General features: G+C 57.1%; 2 protein-coding genes across 2 annotated transcripts in view; one reads left to right on the top strand and one right to left on the bottom strand.

Moving 5' to 3' along the window:
- The window catches only part of LOC144952536 (uncharacterized), a 208,730-nt gene extending 201,308 nt beyond the window's left edge, over positions 1-7,422 (top strand). The window contains 4 exon segments of the mRNA XM_078882985.1: positions 2,136-2,204; positions 4,585-4,674; positions 4,676-4,882; positions 5,485-7,422. Of these exon segments, the coding sequence (XP_078739111.1) occupies positions 2,136-2,204; positions 4,585-4,674; positions 4,676-4,882; positions 5,485-5,631 (513 nt within the window). The 3' untranslated portion in view covers positions 5,632-7,422.
- A 3,412-nt stretch (positions 7,423-10,834) lies between these two features.
- LOC144952537 (formin-binding protein 1-like) overlaps positions 10,835-13,103 on the bottom strand; it is a 55,498-nt gene continuing 53,229 nt past the window's right edge. The window contains exon 18 of the mRNA XM_078882986.1: positions 10,835-11,034. Coding sequence (XP_078739112.1) covers positions 10,835-11,034 — 200 coding nt within the window. The remainder of the gene's footprint in view (positions 11,035-13,103) is intronic.

The following is a 13,103-nucleotide window of genomic DNA, read 5'->3' on the forward strand; positions in this document are numbered from 1 at the left end:
TTAAGCGAACAAAAAAATGGAGTTTGTCCAACTGGAGCGGTGGTTTTTCGTAACCTTTTACTGCGCCCCTCTCTCCCCTCTCCCCTCTCCCCTCTCTGTTGGTGTGGGTCTCTGTGGGTCTCTGTGGGTCTCTGGGTCTCTATGAGTGTGGGTCTATAGATCTCTATGAGTGTGGGTCTCTGTGGGTCTCTATGGGTCTGTGTGGGTCTATAGATCTCTATGAGTGTGGGTCTCTGTGGGTCTTGATGAGTATTGGTCTCTAATGGGTCTCTATGAGTGTGGGTCTCTGTGGGTCTCTATGGGTCTGTGTGGGTCTATAGATCTCTATGAGTGTGGGTCTCTGTGGGTCTTGATGAGTATTGGTCTCTAATGGGTCTCTATGAGTGTGGGTCTCTGTGGGTCTCTATGGGTCTGTGTGGGTCTATAGATCTCTATGAGTGTGGGTTTCTGTGGGTCTTGATGAGTATTGGTCTCTAATGGGTCTCTATGAGTGTGGGTCTCTGTGGGTCTCTATGGGTCTATGTGGGTCTCTATGAGTCTGTGTGGGTCTATAGATCTTTATGAGTGTGAGTCTCTGTGGGTCTCTGTGGGTCTCTATGAGTCTGTGTGGGTCTATAGATCTCTATGAGTGTGGGTCTCTGTGGGTCTCTATGGGTCTCTATGAGTCTGTGTGGGTCTATAGATCTCTATGAGTGTGGGTCTCTGTGGGTCTCTATGGGTCTCCATGAGTCTGTGTGGGTCTATAGATCTCTATGAGTGTGGGTCTCTGTGGGTCTTGATGAGTATTGGTCTCTAATGGGTCTCTATGAGTGTGGGTCTCTGTGGGTCTCTATGGGTCTATGTGGGTCTCTATGAGTCTGTGTGGGTCTATAGATCTTTATGAGTGTGAGTCTCTGTGGGTCTCTATGAGTGTGGGTCTCTGTGGGTCTCTATGAGTGTGGGTCTCTGTGGGTCTCTATGAGTGTGGGTCTCTGTGGGTCTCTATGGGTCTGTGTGGGTCTATAGATCTCTATGAGTGTGGGTCTCTGTGGGTCTTGATGAGTATTGGTCTCTAATGGGTCTCTATGAGTGTGGGTCTCTATGGATCTCTATGAGTCTGTGTGGGTCTATAGATCTCTATGAGTGTGGGTCTCTGTGGGTCTTGATGAGTATTGGTCTCTGTGGGTCTTGATGAGTATTGGTCTCTAATGGGTCTCTATGAGTGTGGGTCTCTGTGGGTCTACCAGTCTGTAGAAACACACGTTTAGATTATTTGTCCGTGATAATTGTCCACACGATGACGAGCCAAATCTTGACTTGAAGCTTTCGTGACTGCAGCAATTAATATTCTGACAGCTCTCCCGCTATATCTATGTTTTTCACCTGATGACGATTGCTTGCGTTGCGATCGAAACGTCGTGATATTTTAATTATTATATTCCTATCTACGTGGCTTTAGCGAAAGACCAGCAGAATATAAAGATGAAATAATAAAAATAAAACACGATAAAATAAAATTCTCACGACGTTTCGGCCACAACGCAAGCAGCCGTCCTATATTATTTCCCTTCTACGTGACTTTACCGAAAGAACCAGGAATATGAATCCATGCAGTCACGAAAGCTTTAATCGAAATATAAAGATGATAAGCCACTTCGTTGATCTGCTATAATTTGCGTTGGCCACGTCAGGGCCTTCTTATAAACAGAATTACACAGCTCAGTGAGGCCTTAATCTGGTAAAAAAAAGAAAAAAACGGTTCTAGATTTGAAGCTTTCGTGACTGCAAGGATTCATTTTCTTAGGTGTTTTCGGTAAAGTCACGTAGGTAAAAAATTGTTTTATTAATAAAAGTTAAATAAAATAAAAAATAAAATAAAAATCACGACGTTTCGGAGGCAACACAAGCTTCCGTCTTCAGGTGGAACCGTCACAGCCACGACAGCTGCATCAAGTAAATTGCCTCCGAAACGTCGTGATTTTTTATTTTATTTTGATTTTACTGTTATTAATTTAAATGTTTTACCTACGTGACTTTACCGAAAAAAACCTACGAATATAAAAAAAAACGGTTCATAGTTTTGTTCACTTAAATCGGCCACTGTGCCTTCTGCTGTGAAGTGTCAATACCCCTGTACCCTGGGCCCTCTTCTCCAGGCCAAGATGGGCCAATGGCTGCACGAGAAACCAGGGACGTGGTTTAGTGAGTTCGGCACAGGCAGGATGGTACGCGCACACACACTCACACTCACATACAGGCACACGCATACAGGCACACACACACACACATACAGGCACACACACACTCACACGCATACACTTACACACTCACACACACACTCACATACAGACACACGCATACAGGCACACACACGCACATACAGACACACACACACACACACACGCATACAGGCACACACATACAGGCACACACACGCATACAGGCACACACATACAGGCACAATCACACACAGGCACACACACTTACATACAGGCACACACATACACACACAGGCACACACACACACTCACACACACATACACACACACTCACACACACTCTCACATACCCACAGACACACACAGGCACACACACACTCACACAGGCACACACACACTCACACAGGCACACACACACACTCACACACACACTCACACACACTCACACAGGCACACACGCACACTCACACACACACTCACATAAAGACACACACTCACACACAGGCACACACACACACTCACATACAGGCACACACACACACAGACACACACTCACATACAGGCACACACACTCACACACAGGCACACTCACGCACACTCACGCACACTCACGCACAGGCACATATCAGCTAGCTGAGACCAGGCCACTGGGTTGGAATGGGGTCCTGGGTGTACACCCACCACCGGAGTGGAAGAATGGCAGGCGCATCTTACAGATGACTAACCGATGGTCAGTGGGCAGATCAGCTCCACGGTAGGTCCTGGTGTCAAGGACATGGGCTCGCATCCGCTGGTCCGTCACTATGCTTGGACCCGGCATGCATCCATGATGTTGTGTGGATGCGCCGATGCCGGAAGAGCGTGTTGGTAGTTACAAGCCCATGGGCTGCACAAAAATCTAGCAGCCTCCTACCGTTGTTATTGAGCTGATCTGGCTCCCATGCCCCCTTCATTCTTTTGTTCAGAAGAAGAGCCACACACCCTGTTGTTTGGCAGTCTCCTGCCCCGAGTAGAGGACTGTCCACCCCTCATGGTGGCAGGAGCCAGAACCAGTCCACCGGACCTCCTGAATGCCATAGAAATCCAGGCGGTACCGGTCCAGCTCCCGACAGAGGAGTGGAAGCCTCTCCTCCGCAATGGGCGTTCGAACATTCCACGTGGCCACACAAAGTGGTTTTGCGTTGTTTCTGGAGGAGCCCCGAGGGTAAAGTTTCAATCTCCTGGCTCCGCCAATTGGGGTTTGGCCAGGAGACGTCATAGACGCCTGTCCCCTCGGGGCCTCCGGCACAAGCTTCTTAGTTACATTTTAAATTCGTGGTAATTAATTGAAGGTGGAGGGGTTACCAGCCCCTCGCACCCGTCCAGAGACCTCGTTTAGCCACTGTGGTGGTCACAGACGCCATGAGGAGAGAGGGCCAATAGGCATTGGCCCTCCCCCCACAGCACTGTCCACGAAAGAGTTGCCCGTCCGGCACCGCTCACACACACACGCACACACGCATACAGGCACACACTCACACAGACACACACACACACTCACATACAGGCACACACACACTCACACACTCACACACAGGCACACACTCACACAGACACACACTCACATACAGGCACACACACGCACACACACACACGCACACTCACACACTCACACAGGCACACATCAGCTAGCTGAGACCAGGCCACTGGGTTGGAATGGGGTCCTGGGTGTACACCCACCACCGGAGTGGAAGAATGGCAGGCGCATTTTACAGATGACTAGCCGATGGTCAGTGGGCAGATCAGCTCCACGGTAGGTCCTGGTGTCAAGGACATGGGCCCGCATCCGCTGGCCCATAATTATATAATCCAGCAGATGTTCTTGCTTGGACCTGCCGTGCATCCATGATGTTGTGTGGATGCGCCGATGCCGGAACAGCGTGTTGGTAATTACAAGCCCATGGGCTGCACAAAAATCTAGCAGCCTCCTACCGTTGTTATTGAGCTGATCTGGCCCATGCCTTCCAATCACTCCAGACCAGGTGCCAGCATCATGACCCACTCGGGCATTAAAGTCACCCAACAGGATGACTCTATCCCGAGGGGCCACTTTAGCCAGCACCTGTGATAGGTTATTAGAAGGCATACGACTCATCGCCCCTTGTCTGCATCATGCCACTGATGTTCATAACCACCACCACCACCACCACTCATCGCCTCTTGTTGATGGGGAGGCGATCCCAGAGTAGCACACACAGACACGCCGAGACACATGCACTCGCACGCTCACGCAGACACACACACACACATGCCTACTACTACACATACACGCACACATGTAACAGGCGCTGGGGAAATCGTTCACTGTGCGTGTGTGCGCGCGTGTGCGTGCGTGCGTGCGACACAGCTGGCCTACGTGGACGCGGAGGGCGGCTCGCTGCCCTCGGTGCAGATGACTTTCCTGCGCCTGCTGAGCGCCACCGCTCGCCAGAACTTCACTTACCTGTGCCAGCGCTCGGTGGCGTGGGGGGCACCCCGCGCCGCCGGAGGGGGGGCCCCCCCCGCCGCAGCCGCCGCCGTCGCCCCCCACGACGGCGCCCCCCCCCGGCACGGCCCAGGCGCTGCGTTTCCTCGCCGCCAACGAGGAGGAGATCTCGCGCGAGAGCAACGCACGCTACGTGCAGGCGCTGCACGACGGGTGCTCGGTACGCGCCGGAGCTCGCGGCGGAACCCACACACCCTCCTCCCCCCACCCCCCCCGTGTGTCACCCCGCGTGTGCCACGTGTGTGTCACCCCCGTGTGTGTCACCCACGTGTCACCCGCGTGTCCCCCGTGTGTCACCCACGTGTCACCCGTGTGTGTTCCCCGCGTTTCACGTGTGTCCCCCGTGTGTGTCACCCGTGTGTGTCACCCGTGTGTGTCACCCGCATGTCACCCGCGTGTCCCCCGTGTGTGTCACCCACGTGTCACCCACGTGTCATCCACGTGTCCCCCGTGTGTGTCACCCGTGTGTGTCACCCACGTGTCACCCACATGTCCCCGTGTGTGTCACCCACGTGTCCCCGCCGTGTGTCCCCCGCGTGTGTCATGTGTGTGTCACCCATGTGTCCCCCGGGTCGTCTGCTGTGCCAATCGCGCCGCCTCATCCCTCTCCGCGCGTGAAGCTGCTGCTGCCCCCCGAGTGACGTCACGATCACCGTGCGTGTCCGTGTGTCTGTCCGTGCGTGCGTGTCTGTCCGTGTGTGTCTGTGCGTGTGTGTCCGTGTGTGTCCGTGCGTGTGTGTCCGTGCGTGTCCGTGCGCGCAGTTCCGCAAGGGCTCGGAGCGCTCGGTGCTGAGCGTGCGGACTCCGCGCGTCGAGCTGCTGCCCCTGAGCGACGTCATGATCAGCGACTTCGGGGAGCCCTCCCAACGCTTCGGGTTCACCCTGGGGCCCGTCTGCTTCCAGGGGTAGGGGACCCCCGGTGGGGGGGGGGGGGGGGGGCCCCGTGAAGAGACCCCCTCCTCCCATCCCCTTGCCCGACAGGGGGTTGTGTGGGCGGCGGGGGAGGCGGCCGTTCTTGCCACGCGGTCGGCGCCGAGAGAGAGGGCGGTGGTGGTGGGGGTGGTGGCGGGGGGGGAGAGGCCCCCCCCCAACCACCAGCCGGTTGCGTGGAGAGACCCGGGGGGCGGGAGTTGGTGGTGGGGGGGGGGGGGGACTCCATTGGGAGCCGTTCGCCACGACCGCCACCACTCGGTTGCCTCCGCGCCAGGCCCGGCCCGGCCCGGCGGTCGTCGTTAGATCCTGCACCGTCGTGTTAGCCCCCCCCCCCCCCCCCCCCGCTGGGTGGTAATGGGTGGGGGGGGGAGAGATGGCGGCCCCTGGTTTATAATCCACACCACTTGAATTTATCGGTTTCTTCTAAAATTTGCCTTAATGCCCCCGCCCGCCGCCCCCTTCTCCTCTCCGAGCTTTTCGTGACAGAGCCCCTTTGAGTTACACCGCCCTCCCCCTGCCCACCAACCCCCTTCACCTCGACCCCCCCCCCCCCCCCCAAACTCCCATCCATCTCGCGACCTCGATGCCACAGCCATAGCCAGAGCAGCCTTCCATCGGCCACAAACCTACCCAGGGCCGTGTCGCCGTCACCGCCACCACCACCTCTCCGTGTTGTGCGACGTCTCCCCCGCCGGCTAGCGCTCAGTGGTGGTGCTAAAGTGGTGGTGGTGGTGCTAAAGTGGTGGTGGTGGTGCTAAAGCGGTGGTGGTGCTAAACGGTCGTGGTAGTGGTGGTGGTGCTGAAGCGACGGTGGTGGTCGTGCTAAAGCGGCGGATGAGCGAAGAGGCACCGCCGAAGAGGTTTCATACGAATGGCACAACCCTGTCCACCACCACCACGGCGACGTCTCGCTCGCGGCCTGTTTGTCCGTTGTTTCGCGTCGTCGCCGTACCCACGGGCATGGGAAAGACGATGAAATCTATACAACATTCCACCCTTTTTCCTGCTGCTCCTGCTGCTTCCCACACACACACTGCCCCCACCCCCTCCAACCGACCCACCTCAACCCTGCCCACCTTAGTACCACCACCACCCCACGCCTTCCAAATAAAAGGGTCGATTTTGCCGCAGAGAATAAAAAAAACCGGGAGCAGGATTTGGCTGGTTCAGCGGCGATGTCTCCATCCGTCTGCAGAACAACGCCCGTCGGTTTAGCGCGTAAATGTTTTGTTATTAAACCCGCCATCCACCACCACCACCGCAACCACCACCACCGCCACTACCACCACCACCCCGGCCAGCACCCACCGGCACAGCCTTTTCACGAGTTCAGCCCACACCGGTGAGCGTGTGTGGCAACATTGAACAATTTACAAGTGCCGTGAAGTTTCGCCCCTGGTGATTTACAACAAAACCACAACCGCAACAACAACAAACAACAACCACCAGCATCAACTTCGGGGGCGTGGCGTGTGATTTTCAAAACATAAAAAAAAAGAATTGAAGAAGTAGTAGTAGGTCTGTGGGGTGGTTGTGGTTGTGGTTGTGGGTGGTTGTGGGCGGTGGTGGGTGGTTGTGGGCGGTGGTGGGTGGATGTGTCGGGTGGTGGCACGACCTCCCACCCTGCACTCCCCTCAGCGGGCAAGCCCCTTGGCGTGTTTAATTTAACGATTGACGGTACTTTGTTATATAAAAATAAAATAAAAGTTCTATGTGTAATGATGGTGCTTCTCACTCGCCACCTCGCCCTGCCCACCCTCCATCACCTCCCCCACCTCCCTCCCACACCTCCCTCCCCCACCTCCCACCCTCCATCACCTCCCCCGCCTCCCTCCCCTCCCTCCCCCACCTCCCTCCCTCCCTCCCCCCCCCACCTCCCCCACCTCCCCCACCTCCCTCCCCTCCCTCTTTCCCTCCCCCACCTTCCTCCCCCACCTCCCCTCCCCTCCCTCTTTCCCTCCCCCACCTCCCCCACCTCCCTCCCCTCCCTCTTTCCCTCCCCCACCTTCCTCCCCCACCTCCCCTCCCCTCCCTCCCTCCCTCTTTCTCTCCCTCCCCTTCCCTCCCTCCCCCCCTCCCCAACCTTCCGCTCTAAGCAGCTGCCCTCCAGTGCGCATCAACCCGTGCGTGCGCGCGCACACACACACGCACACACACGCACACATACACGCACACACACACACGCGCACACGCACACACGCACACATACACACACGCACACACACGCACACACACGCACACGCACACACACGCACACACACGCACATACACGCACATACACGCACACACACGCACACACACGCACATACACGCACATACACGCACGCGCGCACACACACGCACACACACGCGCACATACACACACACACACGCGCACATACACGCACATACACACACGCACACATACACACACGCGCACATACACACACACACACACGCGCACATACACGCACATACACGCACATACACACACACACACACGCACACATACACACGCACGCGCGCACACACACAAACATACATGCACACACGCGAACATACACACACGCGCACACACGCACGCACACACGCGCACACATACACACACGCACGCGCGCACACGCACGCACACACGCGCACACACGCGCACGCACACACACGCGCACACACGCGAACATACACACACGCATACACACACGCGCACACACACACGCACACACACACGCGCACGTCTGTAATTATGTTCAAAGCCTGCAATCGCTCATCTTTTATCGCGACCGTGTAGTCGTCGCCCTTCGCGACGGGGAGTCGATTCGTCGTCGTCGTCGGCATTGTCGCCGTGTGCCCGCGTGTCATCGTCGGAGCGTCTCGACTCGTCAAATAAAACACGCGACAGACAATGCCGGCTTCCGTGGCGCGTTGCGTCGCGCGCCTTGGCCACGTGCCGTGCGAGAGAAGTTCAACATCGGCACGGACGGGCCCCTCCATCGTTCCCATTGGGCCCCCTGAGAATTACACCCAACCCACCCACCCACTCACCTATCCACCTATCTACCCACTCAACCACCCACCTATCCACTCACCCACCCATATACTCACCCACTCACCCACCCACCCACTCACCTATCCACCTATCTACCCACTCAACCACCCACCTATCCACTCACCCACCCATATACTCACCCACTCACCCACCCACCTATCCACTCACCCACCCATATACTCACCCACTCACCTATCCACCTATCTATCCACTCACCCACCCATATACTCACCCACTCACCCACCCACCTATCCACTCACCCACCCATATACTCACCCACTCACCCACCCACCTATCCACTCACCCACCCATATACTCACCCACTCACCCACCCACCTATCCACTCACCCACCCATATACTCACCCACTCACCCACCCACCTATCCACTCACCCACCCATATACTCACCCACTCACCCACCCACCCATATACTCACCCACTCACCCACCCACCCACCTATCCACCTACCCACCCATATACTCACCCACTCACCCACCCACCTATCCACTCACCCACCCATATACTCACCCACTCACCCACCCACCCATATACTCACCCACTCACCCACCCACCTATCCACTCACCCACCCACTCACCCACCCACCTATTCACTCACCCACCCACTCACCCAACCCATCCACTCGCCCACCCACCTACCCACGCACCCATCCACCCACCGACCCACTCACTCAATCACCCACCGACCCACTCAACTACCTATCCAGTCACCCACCCACCTATTCACCCACCCATCGAATCGCCCACCCTATCACCTACAGACCCACCCACTCACACACCCACTTAACCCACTCACCCACCACCTATCCACTCACCTATTCGCCCACCCACTCACCTATACACTCACCCACCCATCAACTCACCCACCAATTTACCCACCCACCCACTTACCCACCCACCCCCCCACCACCTCGCCCACCCCCCCCACCACGCTCACCCACCCCCCACCCCCGCTCACCCACCCACCCACCACACACGGTTCCTCAAGTCCCACAGCGAGTCACGTGGTGCCCGCAGAGTTCATCACCGAATCTTTATTGCAAAAAATTAACAACTCAGCGACTTGGGACAGCAGGAGGAGGGGGGGGACCTCTCCTCTCTCTCCCTCCCCCGTGCCGCTGACCGAACGCGAGTTCCCAATACCTTTGGCGGGCAACCCACACGCACGCACGCGCACAACAAAGATAAAGATCCCCCGTATAGCCTGAACAGACTGTAGGGGCAAGTGCTGTTAGCGAGCACCTACGAAGGCCGGAACGGCACACGAGGGGGTGGGTGGCCAGCACCACGCCCGGCCGCCTTTGTCTCCCCAGTGGCAATTTTTACAACACCGCACCAGGTACTCATTTGAGGCTGAGTCGACCTAGGGGAGGCCCGGGACCGGTTCAGATAATCGTCACCGGTGTTGGCCGTGAGCGGGAATCGAACCCGTGTCGCCGGGTTCATAGCGCAGCGCGCTAACTGCTGCACTACCGCTCCCCACGTGCACACACGCACACACGCACACGCGCACGCGCATACACGCACACACGCACACGTGCACACTCGCACACGCACACACACACACGCGCACACACACGCGCACACACGCGCACACACACACACGCGCACACACACACACACACGTGCACACGCGCACACACGACTCGGTGACTGCCGTCACAGTGAAGAGGCCCTCGGAGCGCCGATCCGGCACGTGGCAACGGCGGCAGCAGCAGCGGCAGCAGCATCATCATCAGCAGCAGGAGCAGCAGCAGCAGCATCATCAGCAGCAGCAGCGACATCGCGACACGCGGACAAGCTGCATGTCTCCCCGATCCAGAATATCCCCCCACACACACCACACACCGCACACACACCACACACACCGCACCCACCGCACCCACCGCACACACCGCACCCACCGCACCCACCACCCCCGACTTCACCAACTTCCCGTCGGCGCGGGCCGAGCGAGAGGCTCCGTGTGCCGCCGGCGCTCGGCAAAAGCCGGGGGAGAGGTGGGGTGGGGGGTTGGGGGGGTGGTGGGGGAGAGGTGGCGGAGAGGTGTGGGGGGGTGGTGGGGGAGAGGTGGGGTGGGGGGTTGGGGTGGGGGGGTGGGGGAGAGGTGGGGTGGGAGGGTGGGTGGCCCGTCACGTGCTAGATGTAGGTGATGGCCGTGTCGCCGGTGCCACCGCCGCCGCCGCCGGTGCCGGCAGCGGCGTGCAGCTCAACGTACGAGGTGGGGACGTATCCCTCGTCGGAGCCGCGGCGCACGCGGGTCCAGCCGTCGCCACCGTCGCTCGCCACCACGAAGAGGATCTCCCCCTCCACCACGCTCAGCGAGTCCTCGCTGTCCGCTGCACGCACACACGCAGACGCACAGACGCACACACGCAGACGCACACGCAGACGCAGACGCACGCACACAGACACATGGAGACACGCACAGACACATGGAGACACACGCACAGACACATGGAGACACACGCACAGACACATGGAGACACACGCACAGACACATGGAGACACACACACAGACACATGGAGACACACACACAGACACATGGAGACACACGCACAGACACATGGAGACACACGCACAGACACATGGAGACACACGCACAGACACATGGAGACCCACACACAGACACATGGAGACACACGCACAGACGCGGAGACACACGCACAGACACATGGAGACACACGCACAGACACATGGAGACACACGCACAGACACATGGAGACACACGCACAGACACATGGAGACACACGCACAGACACATGGAGACACACGCACAGACACATGGAGACACACGCACAGACACATGGAGACACACACACAGACACATGGAGACACACGCACAGACACATGGAGACACACACACAGACACATGGAGACACACACACAGACACATGGAGACGCACACACAGACACATGGAGACACACGCACAGACACATGGAGACACACACACAGACACATGGAGACACACACACAGACACATGGAGACACACGCACAGACACATGGAGACACACACACAGACACATGGAGACACACACACAGACACATGGAGACACACACACAGGCACATGGAGACACACGCACAGACACATGGAGACGCACACACAGACACATGGAGACACACGCACAGACACATGGAGACACACACACAGACACATGGAGACACACGCACAGACACATGGAGACGCACACACAGACACATGGAGACACACGCACAGACACATGGAGACACACGCACAGACAGACACATGGAGACACACGCACAGACACATGGAGACGCACACACAGACACATGGAGACACACACACAGACACATGGAGACATACACACAGACACATGGAGACACACGCACAGACACATGGAGACACACGCACAGACACATGGAGACACACGCACAGACAGACACATGGAGACACACGCACAGACACATGGAGACACACACACAGACACATGGAGACACACGCACAGACACATGGAGACACACACACAGACACATGGAGACACACGCACAGACACATGGAGACACACACACAGACACATGGAGACACACGCACAGACAGACACATGGAGACACACGCACAGACACATGGAGACACACACACAGACACATGGAGACACACGCACAGACACATGGAGACACACGCACAGACACATGGAGACACACGCACAGACACATGGAGACGCACACACAGACACATGGAGACACACGCACAGACACATGGAGACACACGCACAGACAGACACATGGAGACACACGCACAGACACATGGAGACGCACACACAGACACATGGAGACACACACACAGACACATGGAGACACACACACAGACACATGGAGACACACGCACAGACACATGGAGACACACACACAGACACATGGAGACATACACACAGACACATGGAGACACACGCACAGACACATGGAGACACACGCACAGACACATGGAGACACACGCACAGACAGACACATGGAGACACACGCACAGACACATGGAGACACACACACAGACACATGGAGACACACGCACAGACACATGGAGACACACACACAGACACATGGAGACACACGCACAGACACATGGAGACACACGCACAGACACATGGAGACACACGCACAGACACATGGAGACACACACACAGACACATGGAGACACACGCACAGACACATGGAGACGCACACACAGACACATGGAGACACACGCACAGACACATGGAGACACACACACAGACACATGGAGACACACGCACAGACAGACACATGGAGACACATGGAGACACACACACAGACACATGGAGACACACGCACAGACACATGGAGACACACACACAGACACATGGAGACACACGCACAGACACATGGAGACGCACACACAGACACATGGAGACACACGCACAGACACATGGA

The sequence above is a fragment of the Lampetra fluviatilis genome, chromosome 68 (genome assembly GCF_964198595.1).
Source record: "Lampetra fluviatilis chromosome 68, kcLamFluv1.1, whole genome shotgun sequence".
Lineage (NCBI taxonomy): Eukaryota > Metazoa > Chordata > Hyperoartia > Petromyzontiformes > Petromyzontidae > Lampetra > Lampetra fluviatilis.